The 17527-nt window shown below is 47.3% G+C and overlaps 1 protein-coding gene across 4 annotated transcripts in view; it reads right to left on the bottom strand.

Moving 5' to 3' along the window:
• The window catches only part of DDX11 (DEAD/H-box helicase 11), a 652402-nt gene that overhangs the window by 565013 nt on the left and 69862 nt on the right, over window positions 1-17527 (bottom strand). For all 4 annotated transcript variants that reach the window (XM_085652300.1, XM_085652298.1, XM_085652299.1 and 1 more), the window contains exon 4: window positions 3300-3386. In XM_085652300.1, coding sequence (XP_085508426.1) covers window positions 3300-3386 — 87 coding nt within the window. The remainder of the gene's footprint in view (window positions 1-3299; window positions 3387-17527) is intronic.

Here is a 17527-nt window from a genome sequence, read left to right on the forward strand (position 1 = left end):
AGCATACACGGTGATGCCAGCCAATGGAAAAGAGGGGTGGGGCTTAAAACCTTTTACCAAAACTCCTCCAAAACGTTAAATCTCGCCAGCGGGACTGCGCATGTGTGCAGCCCACGCCAGCGGAGACCTAAAAAACGGACTGTCCTGAGCCGCACAGTGAGAAACTGTGGTGTGCGATCAAGGCGGAGGTCCGGTGGCCCCCTTGGCTCGCATGGAGACCCTGGTATGGTCTCCCCGCTGGGGAGTGGTAAACAGTCGAGGGCCCCTGGCTGCCCCCAGGGCATTGGGGGCTCGGCAGGCAGGTGGTGTACCGGGGGTCTGAGGTTCAGACACAGAGAACCGGAGCACCAACCTGCGACGGGTATAATGCTGTTGGCACGGCTGGTGGTCTGCAGGAACGACGGAAGAGACATGGCCTGGTGAACGCCCCCCTGCCCCGACACTTAAAGGAGACGAATCCTCAAGGACAGCCTCGATAAAACCAGTGAACACTTAAAGGGGCACTAAACCCAGCACTGGCTACCTGGTCGTCTCATGGTTGGTGGGTCGTAGCCCACGCATAGATAAAAGTAAGGGCAATAAGAACAGTGGTATACAGTGAATAAATGGCGTTTGAAATGGAACTGAAGGCTGCGACCTGCAGCCGATGTGTGACAAGAGCGGACCCTAGCGACAGAGGTGTCTCAGGGTGCGCACAGAGAAAAACAGTGAGAATATCTGGTGCAAAACCTCCCGCCGGGTGCCACATCTCCCCTGGAACCGCTGCTAGGAGGGTTTGCTGTTCTGGAACTTAATAAGACTGAGCACTGGGTCTGGCGAAACGAAATCGGCATAAGGCACGGACAACGCAGCCGGAACAGTTATGGCCAAAGATAAGGGAGTCGAGTCAGTGCAAACAAACAAGATCAACAGCTATATGACACCACTACAATCTGTTGGAGCGCGGGTGGCACAGTGCCGCCTGCCACAGAGGGGGAGCAAGGTCCTCCAACTATGGCAGAAATTTCTGCCGAAACTAAAGGGATCCAGAGAGCTCATCCTTGCCAAAACAGACACTATGGCGCTGGAAGTGGGTCTGCTACGTGCCCATGTCTGCAAAATCTCTGATAGAGTAACAGACATGGAACAAGGGGTTTCGACCTAACAATCAGAGGTGGCTACCCTTCAGAAAACATAGGCAAAGTTGCGGGCACACTCCATACGCCTGGAAGCACAGGTCAGCCTTGTGGTCTTCTCTGAGAAAGCAGAGGGACAGTCTGTAGAGCTTTTCTTGGAGGACTGGATCATGAACACATTAAGCCTAAAAAGACTCTCGAAATCTTTCACGATTGAGAGAGCTCACAGAGCGCTTGACCCTCCTCCCCGGCCTAGAGCGCCACCATGGGCAATCATAGCGCGCTTTTTTAATTTCTCGGACCGGGACACAATTCTGCAAAATGCCAGGGTGCATGGAGCACCTAAGTTCAATGGTCAAGCCATAATGAATGATATTCCCGGACTACACTCGCAAGGTTCAAGACCCACGAAAAGAATACTGGTAAACGCAAAAGTGCCTGAGAGACAATGACATGAGATACAGCCTCATGTATCCAGCAAACTCAGAATACAACATAAGGGAAAAGCATATTTTTTCACAAGCCCGTCGGAGGCCAAGGACTGGCTAGACACGCTGGGTGTGGCACAACACCGTAATTCCCAGGACCACCCACGCACAAGCCAGGGGACGCCAAGATAGAGTAAACTGATGCGACGGCACTCTGCAGATTCATTGCCAAATTCAAACGCCAGCTGCGTAGGCAGAATGCTTGTCTGCCCTTATGGCACAATGGCAGACTCTAACTGCATTCCGGACACACATGAACCTTAGCCATCCCGTGCAACTACAAAAGGCTGATGTAAAGGGGCCATAGACTGAGAGAAGGAGAGGGACGATACGGGACGAGGAGCAGTGGCAAGGTTCCCCTCCTCTTTCCAATGTACTGAACTGATGGTCTATTTTGCTCTGATCTACTGCTGCCACTGATACTGTATGCATGATGCGTCATAATTGCCACTTAATGTAACGGAATTGGGGTGGGTGGGTAGATTGGGTTTCCTGGTAAACTCATTAACTTATATGCATGTCTGTTTGATGCTTAGAGGTTGCGGTCAGCGGGAGGCTCATGGTTGGCCACGGTCCTACTGAGCAGGCGAAGCGCTTAGGCCTCGCCACTCGTGAGATGTGGGGCTCATTGTTAAATGCGAATGCGAGGGCTTAGACCGTTGTCTCCTCAGGGGGATGGGGCGGTGGAACATAGTTGGGGGCCTAATTGGGGAAGGTTCTCCAGTTTGGACTCCAGCTGGTGGGAGGGGGGTTGCACAAGGATTGGGTCTTGTTTATGTTCAAGGGGGGACAGTTTTGGCTCGGGTCAAAAGGAAGAATGAACATACTAAACTAATGTTGCAAGTGTGCTGTGGTGCGGGAAAGGATGGCAGGCGGGCCTCTCAGCAGGGGGTCTACTGTAGGAACATGCAAGGGATGGCTTCTGATTGGAAGTGTATGACATGGAACGTAAGAGGACTGGGTCATGTAGTCAAGAGACTTAGGGTGCACTCGCACCTGTGCTGATATGGAGTCTCAGTGGCTTTTCTGCAGGAGACCCATACTTGGGACAGCTGCCTATCTGCCTTCGTCGTAGACAGATCTTTGCGACCACTTATTCTAGCTATACGAGAGGGGCCATGATTTGGGTGGCACCCAAGATCCCTTTTGAAACGAAACAGGTAAAAATTGACCCGGAGGGTCAGTATGTACTTGTTGGGGGCACTCTGGATGCTCGATAGATAGGTTTGTTGAATGTGTAAATCATGTGGGAGGTACTCGCTAGTCACAATTCTACATGTGGCTCCAGATTGCTGTATGCTGTTTATTTTCTGAAAAAACAATAAAAATTATATATAAAAAAAACGTAGTGATGTAATTATAAAATAGCTTGGATAAGATTGGAAACAATGAATGATTGAAATCTTGATAAAGAGGTACATGTATCTGCTGGTCCTACAATGGGAAGAAATACTTTAAATGCTGAAGGTTAAAGAATTGCAATCACAACTGAGACAATACATTTAAAAAAAGAAATTGTAAAAGGATTTATTGTTTGTTTTGAAAGTATTTGAGTTTCTCCTAAATATATGGATTTCTTATGGCATGGTGCTACACAAACTAGTTGATTTGGGTACATAGGGATAGTAGCAGTATTGGATATTTTAGCAGAGGAAAATCATGGATATTAAGACCAGATCCACTCTTCAAAACTCACCTTTCTTTTAGAGGCATATTTCAGTTGAACATTGTGGCGAATCTCTTCCAGACGGGCCTCCCTCTTCTTTCGTTTTATCTGCTCCTCCTATGGAGAAAAATGAAAAAAGGAGACATTTACCCAAAAGTGTATATTCTGCACAAATGCAACTCCGTTAATCTGTAGCGCATCAAGGGTAAACGTATTTCCAAACGTAATTGCAACATACAACGCAGACTAGGTCGCCGTAATATTTTACAAAACGCATGTGACAAAAAAAAGTGTTGCCTGCAATACCAGATCTCCAAGTATGTCGATTAAATTCATAAATATAAGATTTTGTTTCTAAAAAAATATGCTTTATCCCAGGACATTTCAATAAATAGAAAAAAATACTCAAAAGGAATTTGAAAATACTTGCAAATGCATTGCTGGTCAAATAAAGTGTTTTATTCTCTCACTTTTAGCAAAAAAAATTAAAGGAAACTGTAACCATAGGTAGGTCATAGCTTAAACAGGAAATTCAGTTTATGGTAACCAAGAAACACCACAAGCCCAAGATGCATCACAGTGGTAGGTGAAATCTGTTTGTTTTGATGATCTAGTGAACAAAGAAGAGACTTTTAGAAAACAGATTCCATTACAGTGGCTCACTTAAGGAGAAAGAAGAGCTTTTATGAATTTGATAGAGATATCCAAGATGGAGGACTGGTGTCACAGATAAATAACGTTTTCAGCATACTATCTACATTGATATTCATAAACATGAGACTAGAATAGCAAGTTGATTCTGGTTTTAGAGGCTATCAAGCAGAAAGCTTGCTCTTGCAGACAAACCTTAACTGTTCCGCAAGTTACAACCTTATAAATGGTCATGAAAAAAATGAAGATTATATAAAGTATGGAAAATTCTTGAAACATTTCCCCCATCCATTTTCAGTCTAGAAGATAACCCTCATGAGTAGACAAAGTTACAGATAATTACAACCTATTTTAGTCATAAATGGTCAAAAACATTTTAGGTACCACAGAATAGAACAATATGAATAAACAATAATAGATATTGTTATTTACTCATAAAATAAGAGCTAGAAGGGATGAAAGGGACAAAAGGCACCTTAGCTCACCCTCACCGTGTAACAACTAAGAATGGCTGACTTTAGTTTTCAAAGTCTTGTCCAGTCTTGCTTAAGTGCTGAAACATACAGTAATTCTATGTCAGTATTCTTGAGAAGACAAGAAATAGAGTTCAAAGTTCGGCACTCCCAGGCCATCCTCTGCTATGGGATGCCACAGTGTTGCCAAGGACACCCTCTGATGCCCCTTTTCCCATACATTTCATTTAATATTTCATAGAGATCAGAAGACGCAAGGAACACCAGAATGGGGCACAGAATCTGAGAAATCTAAGAGCTCGTCCGAGGTTCCCTTCTCTTAGATCTCCTAGTGAGTGGAAAATGTGTATTCCCAAGTATCTAAAGTGAGAGGAAGCCTAGTTAAGATCTGATGGAAGGTCAATGGGGCGGAGGATGGTCGGTGACATGGGAAAAAGATAGGTCTTATTTTTACTAACACATAAGCCAGACATGCGTTCAAATCTATCTAGGAGGTCTAGTGCCACTGCAGAACTCTGTACAACGTCACTAAGATATATCAGGAGGTCATCAGCATAAAGAGAAATGATATGGGCATGGCCCCCCAACTGTCAAATCCACTCCGTTAGCCTCCCAGACGAAACAGCGCTGCTAGTGTTTCTATCACCAGGGAAAATAAGAGGGGTGATAGTGGGCACCCCTGGCCGTGGGGTGTTCGTAAAGTACCTTCACCCATTTCACCTACTCATCACCCAAACCTTTGCGCTTCATAGTTTCGAACACAAAGTCCCATGTTGTAAAAGGCCTTCTCCAGGTCTACTGACAGGAGGGCCGCCCTAGGAGAAAGCCTAATTCCAGGATGATAAAGCACTGAGTATAGTCTGCATAAGTTAAAGGAGGTGCTTCGGGCTGGAATAAAACCGTTCTGGTCTGTATGGATAAACGTAGACATGTGCAGTAGCAAACGGAGCGCAAGTATCTTCCTCAGGATTTTAAAATCCATGTTGAGCATGGAGGGAGGTCGGAAATCAGTGACCTGAGCCCCTTCTGAAGTCGTCTTAGGGAGCAGGACCTCCAGTGCATCCCAGACAGATGCAGGGAGTCGCCCGAGTGACTCAAAGCCTTTCATGAAAGCAACTCCGTGGGTTTTTCTTTTATTTACGAATAGTGGAGGCAGCCGCCTGTTGCAGTAGACCCGGCCTTGAGAAATAAGTGCCGTGCTTAGCACCGGAAAGCACCGGCACAAATTAAGCACTGCCCGAGTCGCATATTTTATCTCCAGGCAGAGAGCTTGTTTCGTTGCGTATACAGAGTAAAATTCAGTAGGAAGAAAGTCTGGGCATAGGCTCTTACCTGTGGCCATGCTCTTAATTGCCACCCGCATTTCATGAGTTTCGACGGGGCCGTTCAACGCGGACTTCACTTGTTGGTATAGCAAGCCAAGTGGCAAAAGGGACAGAAAAGCGCTCTGTTCTTCTTGTAGAACCTGGTGGGGTGTTTTATATATAGATTCGTAATAATCACGGAACAGGGTATTAATAGCCCCTGGGTCATAGATAGATTGGTTCGTTCCTGTTCGAACAGGAGTAAATCGGAGAACCTCATGTTTCTAGTTTAATCAACCATGCCAGTAAGTGTCCAGGTCTCCCCTCTGCTTCTGCACATTGGTAAGGTTCCCCCTGTAATCATAACACCTCAGTATTTGAAGAGCTTAATGGTATAATGTTTGTGTTTCTTTCAGAACCCCCTGGTTTCCATTGCCCGGGCCCTGTGCATTGTCTAACCCGTGATTTTGTCCTCTAGCTCCCAGAGTTCCTGGTGTAGTTCTCACTGCGCTCCAATCGATTGTCCCAGGCAAAATCCCAGTGTCAACACTTTAAATGCTTCCCACTCCATCAGCACTGTGGATGCTGTGTGTGTATTGGTGGTAAAGTAAGCGTCAATTGGGGGAACCCAGGAACTCTTTGAAACAAGGGTCTTTCAACATCAGTGGGTTTAGGCGCCACAATGGGAGAAGTGGGCGCTTCCCTACAGGTTGAAAGGATATCAGTAAGGGACTATGATCTGAAAAGGCGCACCCCAGGTACTCGGTGTGTGTGATGGAATGCCCTAAGCCTGAGGAGCAAATAAAAGCATCTATATTAGTATGTAACTGATGTATAGGAGGAGTAATACGAGTAGTCTGTCGTCCAAGTGTTGTGTCCTCCAAATGCCCTTTAACCCCCAATGTCCCATCCCATCCCTGAATCCTACCGCCTTGCGGTGGGCCTGGGCTCCTGGAAATGGGGGATGCGACAGTCTAGTGTGGTGTTAGCTGCACAGTTAATAATCGCCTCCCATGATCATGTCAGACAACGTTACTTCAGCTATGTGGGCCCAGAGACCCCGACAGACTGCCCAGGGTGATCTTGTGTACAGGGTGATTTCGTGTCTGAGCAGCCTCCCTTCCAGGAATATGTATCTGCTCTCTCTATCCACCAAGGTGTGTAAGGGTTCAAAGGGTACTTATCCAGCTTAACACCCCCCCTGGTATATGCAGAATAGGAAGCGACAAAGATCTACTCTTTCCATCATCTGCGCAATTTCGCTACCTCACTTTGTACAAGATGTGTCTCTTGTAATAAAGCAATCTGCACCCCCCTTCTGCGTAAGGATCTATGTATATTATGCCGTTTTGCAGTCGTCTCCATCCCCCTTATATTCCACGTCAGAAATTTCAGTGTGTAATGTGCAGACGCCATTTGGAGGAATTCAACCCCAGTGCAAACTCCCCACCTCCCGCCAGCCACTCCCACCTTCAAGAAATGGTTTTTCACCTTCCCTGCAACAGAACATAAAACAATAAAAGAAAAAAACACCGGCAAATCCGAACTCCCTTCCTCCGAGCAGTCTGGCAACAGCCAGCATCACAAACTGCAAACCGTGCATCGGTCTCAGCAGAAGACTCCAACCAGTTATGGTCTTCTGAGTGGGGGTAGGCTACGGCTCACAAGCCGTAGAAGTCATGCCGACTCGCGACAGCCCAGGCAACAATAAATCCAGCCCTTTGACTCAAGATATCCAAAGAGCATTCCATTTCACTTCTATGCGCTACCCCATCTAGCAGGACCGCTTTGCTCAGAGATCATCTGCCGTTCTGGGGGTGACTGTAGGCATCCGGACACTGTCTGTTCGGGAGGAATCTGATTCAGAGTCCTCAGTTCCCTTCACCAAGGGCGAGTCAGCCTCCGAGGCAGACTCTCTAGGTTTCATGATTTCGGCCACTACGTGGAGTGCAGCAGATCTTTCCGTCCGTGTTTGAGATGGGCTCAGTTTCTTAGATGGTCTTCTTTTAGGTCTCTTTCAGGCCCTTTTCCTGGTGTGGAAGTCCCGGCGCGCGGCAGCAGAGTCTGCCTTTGGCAGCAGTCCTCCCGACTTACAGGTTTCCAGCCACTTCCAGGCCACCCCAGGGTCATCGCAGAAATGAGTTATTCAGTCAAGTAATATACGGATTCTAGCTGGGACCATTAGGGAGTATTGCAAACCATCTTCACGTAGTGCCTTCTTTCCTTCAGTGAATGAGGCTCCTCGCCGCTGCACCTCGGGGTGTAATCAGGGAAGATTGATGCTTTGCTATTATCGCTCATGAATGGGCCATCAATTCTCGTTTTCTGCAGGAGGGTATACCGGTCTCTCAAATGCAGGAGTCTCGCCACTACCAGGCGCGGTGGGCAACCCGGGACGGGTGTGCAGGGACCTGGTGTGTCCTCTCGAGGGTGAAGAAAGTGGAGAGGCCACCATAGTGCAAACTCAGGTTTCAAGGAATGTTATCATGTCTTTGCCTTCTGTCCCCTCTGGCAGTTCCTCCCGTTATGCCCTTCGGCATCTTCTGCCCTGCGCTCTAGGGTGCGAACCTGCTCAGGGAGATCTTCAACCTGATGTGTCAGCGATTGTTGCGCCGAGTGAAGATTTGCAATGGAGGTTTCTGCTATCCCCACACTCTCCGCTAGTTTACAAACTTCCGCACAAAGCAGTCCCAGCCCAACCAATACAATGCTAATGTCCAGGTGGAGGGTGGTCTTGGTGTCCGCTATGGCCTCAAGTATCTTGACCAGTTGCTGCTGATCCGGGTCTACTACTGCCGGAGCTTCTGGTGGTTGTTCAATGGCGTCGTCTCCCAAATCTGTTGGCGCTCCGGCCGCCTTTACTCCTGGCTTTCCCATCTCCACAAAGAGAGGTGTTCCAGGACCTTCCAAGGGATATCAACAAGAGGTGCCACCCTAATATTGATTTTATAAGTAGAAAGTCACCAGTTCCATCTCGTTCCCAGTGATTCCCTTGTCGCCTTTTTGTGCAATACGTAACATGCCACTCGCTGATGGGAGTAAGGAACTCTCAACCTAAACAGTAGGCGGGCGCAGAGGCAAATCGTGCGTAAATAGCTGGAGGAGGCCACAGTCTGGGGTTCTTGCTTTGCCACGGGGGAAAGAGTCAAGGTCCAGGACCCACGCAGATCTCCCAGCCACCCCAAACAGGTATATGGAATTCTTCAAGGGGTGCGGGGTGGGGACATCGCGTCCATTAGGGAAGTCTAGAGTCTACAATGGTGTTGCACCCATGGTCCCTCACGTTAGTCTATCCTCAACCCAGCCTTCCGCGAGCCTGTCCAGGGTTCCAGACAGAGTCCCGGTCCCAATCGGCATGTGTCAGTGTTCCAGATAGGAAGAGCAAAGTGCAAAGGGGTGTGGGGAGATCATTCACTCCTCTTTCTTTCTCAGAATGGTCACCGGTTCACTGCTGGGCCCCGAACCGGGCCCCGAATTCCTGCAGTCCTGGCCAACCCTCGATCACCTCTGCAGACGCCCTCTTCAGGGGGGTGCGCGTCTTCCACCCTTCGTGTCTCTCCAAGGGCCCCTGTCACCAGGCAGAAATCATGCGCTCCCATGAGGGAGAGTCCAGTGGAAATCTCCCCAGATGGTGTAGGGTGTCCAAGACTAAAGGGGCAGCTGCCTCGGGAGAAACACTAGGTTGTGGGGAGGTCTCTTACTCGGGTCAGCAATGGCCCAGGTTCACCAACTGTCCAAGGTGGGGGCCATTCCCTCCGCTACGCTCAGCCCAGGCCCCTGAGTCCGACCGAGTAATCACAGCTCCTCCCCATCGTTCACCCGCTTGGAGGCCTGTAGAGTCTCGGCCCGGAAAGTATGACATAGGTCTCAGATGGCATCACCATGCCAGCCCAGGCCAGGTCTCGGCTGGAGCTCCGTCTCTCCTCTGGCCTCGCCAGCAGTCGTAGGTGGTCACCCATCCAGGTAGGTGTCCAGTGGCCGTTTCCTGCTCGTATGAGCCGCCACAGCTCCCAGAATGTCACAGCATCTCCACCAGTCTTCTGTTGCAGAGTGGCTTTGGTTTTCTTCCTAAGATTCGCTACGTTGCAGCCGGGGTGGGCTGCCCCCAAGTTTCCTTCAGGTCTGCTGCTGTTCCGTCGCTCACCAGTTGCGGTTACTTCCTAGAGCGACGAGCCCCTCCATACTTCAAGCTGATTGGCCTCCGCCAACCAGGACCGCCATTTTGTTGGTTTCGGCTCACGACCGGACACGGACTCTTGACCGCCATTGTGGCGATTTCGTGGTTTCGACCCTGTATACTCGGGGTACGTAGCTCTCTGGAAGGGTGGACAGCTTGCCCAGAACTCACTGCTCGCTCTGCTGCCAGATATTGCAGGATTATAATTGGGCCGGCGCAGAGCAGCAGGCTCATGCGTTTGCCATATTTGGCATCCAAGCCACACCGCCCCCCCTCCCCTTCACAACACCCCTCCCCCCGAAAGCCCTAAATCTGTACTAACGCAAGCACATATCTCATGGGTGCACTTTGTGACTTTCTTTAGGAAATGGGCCCCTAATTATGTCTGGTGTTAACCAAGACTTTTTGTTTTTATTAAAAGTCTATCTCTCTGTCCATCGCTGTGAGGGACCGCATTCTGCTCCTTCACAACCAGCAAATTGGCACACAATGTAGTTTTGTTGAGTGCCAGGGACTACTGTGGCAATGTGTGCTTTTGGAGACCAAAAACTAGGTTTGCTTTTTGTCAATGTTTGTTATAATGAGGAGGCTCCCACAACAATAAAGTTTTACAAAAACCATGTCAAAACAAGACACACATTGACAAAACCAAAAGTCTGACCACCAATGTCAGACCAACTGGCTTTGCCAATGCTAGTTTATTTTCATGTTTCCCATTAACTTATTGCCCTTGGTTACAATGATTTTCCTTGAAAAATATTTTTGGAAATACTAGCATGTATCAACACATGTTAGTAAATGATGCTTCAAAAAAATATTACCAAAAATCTCACAGTAGTGTAGCAAAACAGGTTTTCCCTATTTGCATATTTGTGTCAACATTTTATTTTGAAAGCAAATCATCACTCTAGCTTTCAATCGTCTGAAAATTCTTGCATCTAATTAGGGAGCATTCTAAAAGCATTATATGTAGGGTATAATGTTAAATTTTGCAAATGTGTACATATTTTTATACTGGTACCACTGTCAGCAGTGCAGCCCAAGCTTACAACATTTCCCTAGAGTGCTCACCAAAATAATAAGGACTTTGAATTAAGGAACCATAAATACAAGTTTGAACAGTGTTCATATATGGATACAAATGTTACTTTAACTGAAGGCAATCCCTTCCAAGATCCATAATGTGGTACTGTAAACTGGCTGACAAAGGGGTTGTACTGCAGGAGTTGAGCCTACTTGTCCCAAAGGCAAATTAAACATGAAAACTTGTTGTCCTTGAACCCAAACAATATGCCTTGGGCATCGGGCTATAGGCATTCTACACCTCTGCCCTATGGGCCTAATTGTCCAGGTGAACACAGACCACTACCACTTGGGGAAAGAAAACAACTCAACAGCAAGGACAACTGCAACCAAAGTGGATTCACAAACCCTTTACCTGTTCCGAGACCACCATTACCATCATGTACGTCTGCAGCCACAGGTGATACTTCTATGCCCCCTATGCAGACCAGCCAATAGACAGAGAGAGTTTTCAGCAATGGCTTATAATGGAGATGAGGCAATGTTCCCTCCTGCACAGCTCAAGAAGCCTGAGAGCCCAATGCTAGAGTTCCGTGGAAACAGCTCAGGCCAATCTCATAGATGAATCGTCGGGTGGTAAAGATGAACGGAACTCCACTGCAGCAAAGGGTTTCAACGATATAGAGACTGAGCGTATCTAAATGTACCACGCGCCAATGCTTGTGATTTTATAGGGTAGGACTATGTGACTCAAGCAACAACACCAATTTGATAGCTGCTTCCAGGCATTCGGGTGATCCCTTATCATACCACTTTGTGCTGACACTGTTTACTTGCATATAAAGTTGGTGCAGCATGGCAAGAATGTGATGAGGAACGTAGTGAAGGAGACAAATTCTCTGGAGGAGCACCAAGCCTCCAATGCTTATTTTGGGGTACCTCTGCAATCAGTGAAGAGTGAGAGGGGCCCCCACATCAGTAGTGCTTAAGAGGTACAGGGAGGCACTACAAGGTGCACAAGGGGTCAGAGTGGGGAAGATCAGAGCACCAAGTGAGAAGCCTAGTGTGGTCAGGGAGGAAACTGCTGGAGAAACAAAGGACCACATGTCTAGCTTACTTTATTTTTGACAATCCCATTTAATCTTCGTACACAACTGACATAGGGGAAATCTCCATTACCAAATGATGCCTTTCAGAAGCGGCAGCAAAGCTGTACCATATGAAAGCTTGGAACAATAGGGTGATATTTAGGGTGTCCTATGATATAGTGCAGTCAGCAATCTGTAACTATTGCCAGCTTTGCTGTGGTCACAGGTTTGCACAGATGTGCTTTATTAATACTTCATGCATGAAGAATATCACGGTAGAGACGTACATCAACCATCTAAAGCACATGAAGTCTGAGAAGCTGGCAATGTTGGCACAGGACTGTAGCTATTATTGTATGGAGGGTATAGAGGAAAACAACTTTAGTTAAGCATAATAAATGCCAGGATTGTCAATACCGAACTTCAAAGTCCTTCTGGACAAGTATGGTCCTTGAACAAGGGAGTTTACTACCACCAGGCACAACACACAAATGTAAGTGTTGTATTCCAGAACCAAACACTCTCAGCAAGGCCTAAAGCACACTTCAATAGGGGGAAAGTAGCTGCTTTATTAAGCAATAGCCCTATTCCAGAAATTTACAAATCAGCTAACTGGAAATCAGTGCATACATTCTCTAAGCACTACTGCCTAGATTCTGATGCTAGAGCAGATGCTCAAATAGGGCAGGCTTCCATCAGAAATCTATTTGCCTAAGCTTCCCATTTGATCCTCTGTCTCATCCACCACGCTATATGGGGATGGGCTTGCTACTCTTTTCAGTGTTTAGGACTATAAAAGGAAATCCCCTATGACAGAAGGAATAGTTTCTTAACTATATCTCCTGTTCTCTTGTAGGGGAATTTCTATTAGTCATAAACAGCCCTCCCTCCTCCCGGTGGAATAGACGGAGGTATTCATGTAATCTACATATATTAACACATGACCTTCAAAAAGAATTGAAGCAACTGCCACCCGCTGTGCATGATGGGATACTGGTGGTCTCTTAATTCTTAAAGGCACAGCTTCTTTTTTAGCCATATAATGACAGCCTAGGAGGCTACTCTGTCCTGCTCTCCTTCATATCTATTATAAAAAAGGGTTTGTGAGGAAGATTCATGCTTTCGCAAATCATCTTAAATTGTCCTAATTTACCTTATTCTGGCCCTTTTTTGTCTTCATGATGAAGAATTTGGCCATTGTAGCCTAGGTATATAGGCTGCATAATCTGTCTTTTGCTTACGTGTCTTTGCAGGCATTCCTGAAGAAAGGTGAAACTACACACTTAAGAAGACAATTGAAGAACTGCTCCGGGGTGCCCGCACGTGGGAGGGACTATTCAGTGCTTAGGACTATAATGGAAATCCCATACGAGAGAACCTTAGTGACTGTAGCACGGTGTGACTGGTGAAAACTGGTCTACATGAAAAAAGTGCAATTGCAGACCTGAAACTTCCACAAGCTGTGTTTGCCTTCCTGGGACACAACACGTCTCCCAAAGAGATTAAACACAAAGGAGCTATGGAGAAAAAAAGGCAAATGCTACTTACCAGTATGCATCTGTTCTTGGCATGTAGAGCTGCAGATATACACACTGTGCATAGATCGCCAACTGGTTTTGGGCCTGGATGTTTGCAGTAGTTTTTCCTCTTGGAAAGTCTTTGGAAGTCACGAGGTATGTGACTCCTCCTTTGGATCGTATTGCGCATGGGCTTCGGCTCCATCCTCAGATTGTTTTTCGCCAGCAGGGAAATGATGGAGCGTAGTAGGAAACAGTGAAAACGCCCATGTGTATCTAAATAAGATAAACTGGAACAGATAAAGGTAGGCGGGTGGGCGTGTGTAGATCTGCAGCTCTACATGCCAAGAACTGATGCACTCTGGTAAGTAGCATTTGCCGTTCGAGGCATATGAGCTGCAGATTACACACTGTGCATAGATTATATAGCAGTACCCTTCCTTAGCGGCGACCACCAGTATCTGTTGCAGTAGTTTGAAACAATGTCTTGAGTACAGCCTGGCCCACACTAGCTTGTTGCTTAGTTTGCACATCTACACAATAGTGTTTAGTGAAAGTGTGCGGTGTTGACCATGTAGCTGCTTTGCAGATATCATCTAAGGGGATGTTCCCTAAGAATGCCATGGAAGCCCCTATCTTACGTGTAGAGTGGGCTTTAGGGGGAACGGATAGCGTTCGTTTTGCTTTGTGGTAGCAAATCTGAATGCATTTAATAATCCACCTAGCTATCCCAGATTTGGAGATGGGGTTGCCTTTATGTGGTGGTGAGAAGGAAACGAACAGTTGTTTGGTTTTACGAAAAGGTTGTGTTCTCTCGATGTAGTAGAGTAAGGCTCGTTTGACATCTAGTGTGTGGAGAGCTCTTTCTGCAACGGTCTGTGGTTGAGAGAAGAATACGGGTAGTTCCACAGATTGGTTTAGGTGAAAGGGAGAAATGACTTTAGGGAGGAATTTGGGATTAGTACGTAGAACAACCTTGTTATGGTGCATTTGCAGAAAGGGTTCTTGAATAGTGAGCGCTTGTATCTCACCGACTCTTCTGAGGGAAGTGATGGCTACTAGAAAAGCAGTTTTCCATGTTAGGAATTGAAGTTCAGATTTGTGTAGAGGTTCAAAGGGAGGCCCCATTAGTCTGGTGAGAACGATGTTTAGGTTCCACACAGGTGAGGGTGGCACTCTGGGGGGAATTATTCTTTTGAGGCCTTCCATGAAGGCTTTTATGGCTGATATTTTAAAGAGTGATAGGTGCTGCCTGTTTTGTAGGTAGGCTGCTATGGCTGCAAGGTGCAGTCGAATAGACATGTAGGCTAGATTGCATCTCTGTAGTGTAGTAAATAGCATATGATGTGTTGAATGGACACATCTAAGGGATTGAAGTAGTTGCTGTGACAATAGACTACAAATCGTTTCCACTTGGCTGCGTAGCAGGCTCTAGTGGTAGGACGTCTAGCTTCTCTAATGACGTTCATACAGTCTGGGGGAAGATTTAGATAACCGAATTCTAGGATTTCAGGAGCCAGATCGCAAGGTTAAACTGAGCTGGGTCCGGGTGTCTGATCTCTCCATGGTTCTGGGTTAAGAGGTGTGGAGAGAGGTGTAGCTTTTGGTGCGGTACTACTGATAGTTCCAGCAGTGTGGTGTACCACAGTTGTCTGGCCCAAGTCGGAGCTACTTGGATTAGTGTGAGGGAATGTTGTTGTAGTTTGCGCACCACTAATGGAATGAGTGGGAGAGGCGGAAAAGTGTACGCAAATCTGCCTGACCAGTTCATCCATATCGCATTGCCTTTGGACAATGGGTGTGGATACCTGGCGGAGAAGATTGGGCATTTGGCGTTTTCTTGGGTGGCGAAGAGGTCTATCTGTGGATGCCCCCACCTTTGAAAGTATGGTGAAGAACTTGTGGATGGAGTTCCCACTCGTGGATCTGTTGAGTTTGTCTGCTCAGGAGATCTGCTATAGTGTTTTGGACTCCTGGGACATGTCGGGCTAGGAGAAAGATTTTTCGGGGTCTGGCCCATCTCCATATGCTCTGTGCTAGCTGAGAGAGCTGCGGAGAGTGTGTGCCTCCTTGCTTTTGTATATAGTACATGGCTGTCATGTTGTCTGTGCGGACTAGGTCAGCCCTGCCCGAGATTTGTGTTTGAAAAGATTTTGAAGCTAAAAATATGGCTAGTAACTCCAGATGGTTGATGTGGAGTAACTTTTGTTGCGGTGTCCACCTGCCCTACATGGTGTGATGTAGTAGGTGAGCTCCCCAGCCGGAGAGCGATGCGTCCGCTGTTAGTACTATCTGAGGAACCGGGTCCAGGAACGTTCGCCTTTTAGAAAGGTTTTTGGTGGTCCACCACTGCAGAGAGCAATGGGTACGACCGTCTACCAACACCATATCTGTCAGCTGACCCCGGGCCTGGTTCCATTGGCGTGCTAAGCACTCTTGGAGAGGACGCATCTGGAGTCTTGCGTGAGGTACTATGAATATGCAAGAGGCCATCATCCCTATTAGTTGCATGAACACTCTAGCTGGAAGAGAGTGTTGTGGCTGAAATTTGGCGCGTAGAGCCTGAATGCTTGTTATCCTGGCAGGACTGGGGTAGGCTAGCGCTCGAGGCGTCTATGGTGGCACTGAGGTATTGTTTTACGTGGGATGGTTGTAGATGGGACTTTGAGTGGTTTACTGTGAAGCCCAGTTCGTGAAGTAGCTGTATAGTGGTGTGCCTGTGTTGTACACACTGGTTGTATGAGCTGGCTTTTATTAGCCAGTCGTCTAGGTATGGGAAGACATGGATGTGTTGTCTTCGCAGGTGTGCGGCCACTACTGCTAGGCACTTGATAAATACTCGTGGTGCCTCCGAATGGGAGCACTTTGAATTGATAGTGTTGGCCGTCCACCACAAATCTGAGGAACTTCCTGTGAGCGTTGTGAACAGGAATGTGGAAATAGGAGTCTTTGAGGTCTAAAGTGGCCAGGAAATCGTTTTGGGAGAGCAGGGGAAGTACCCGCTGGAGTGTGACCATGTGAAAATGGTTTGAGTGGATATATTGGTTCAGGGGCCTGAGGTCTAAGATTGGCCTTAGCGTGTCGTCCCTTTTTGGTATGAGAAACTATAGGGAGTAAACCCCTATATTGTGTTGGTTGATAGGAACTAGTTCTATTGCCCCCTTTTGTAGGTGGGAAATCACCTCCTGCTTTAGTAGTGTTAAATGTTCCTGTGACATGTTTGGGTGGGATGTTTGGGGGGGTAGAAGTTAGTTTGAGGCAATAGCCTGACCAAATTATTTGTGTTTACCCATTTGTCTGAGGTGATGGTAGTGCAGACAGTAAGGAAATTGTGGAGTCTGCCCCCGACCGGAGTGGGATGGTCTAGGGGGAGTGGAGGGAAGTAATTGGGTAGGGGTGGAGGCAGAGCGGGAGGTGTTTGTCTTGCCTCTGCCTTTGTTATTGTTGCCTCTGTAGCCGCCTCTTTGGTAACCCCTTGTAAAGGTGGATTGGGTAGGGGCCTTATAGGAAGTGGAAGCGGTGTCTGAGGAGTAGTCTCTGGATGTGCTTCGAAAGGAAGAGCGGCGAAAAGAGCGCCTGGGAGTGTGTGATTGTAAGGCTCCCATAGACTTCGCTGTATCTGTGTCTTTCTTCATTTTTTCCAGGGCCTCATCTAATTTTGGGCCGAACAAATGTTCCTGGTCAAAAGGGTGGTTCAGGATGGAAGCTTGCACCTCTGGTTTGAAACCTGAGATCCTTAGCCAGGCATGGCGATGGAGGAGGACGCTGGTATTAATTGCCCTAGAGGCGGTGTCAGCTGCATCTAGGGCACAGCGGATGGAGGTATTGGTGATGGTTTTGCCCTCCTGAATTAGTTCATTGGCTCTATTTTCAGATTTGTCAGGGAGGTGTTGCATTATGGCTTCTAGTTCGTCATAATGGGCCCGGTCGAATTTTGCCAGAAGCGCTTAGGTATTTGCGATGCGCCATTTGTTGGCAGCCTGGGATGCAGTGCGCTTGCCCAATGCGTCCTAGAGTTTGGACTC

This window comes from Triturus cristatus, chromosome 4_1 (genome assembly GCF_964204655.1).
Source record: "Triturus cristatus chromosome 4_1, aTriCri1.1, whole genome shotgun sequence".
Classification (NCBI taxonomy): domain Eukaryota; kingdom Metazoa; phylum Chordata; class Amphibia; order Caudata; family Salamandridae; genus Triturus; species Triturus cristatus.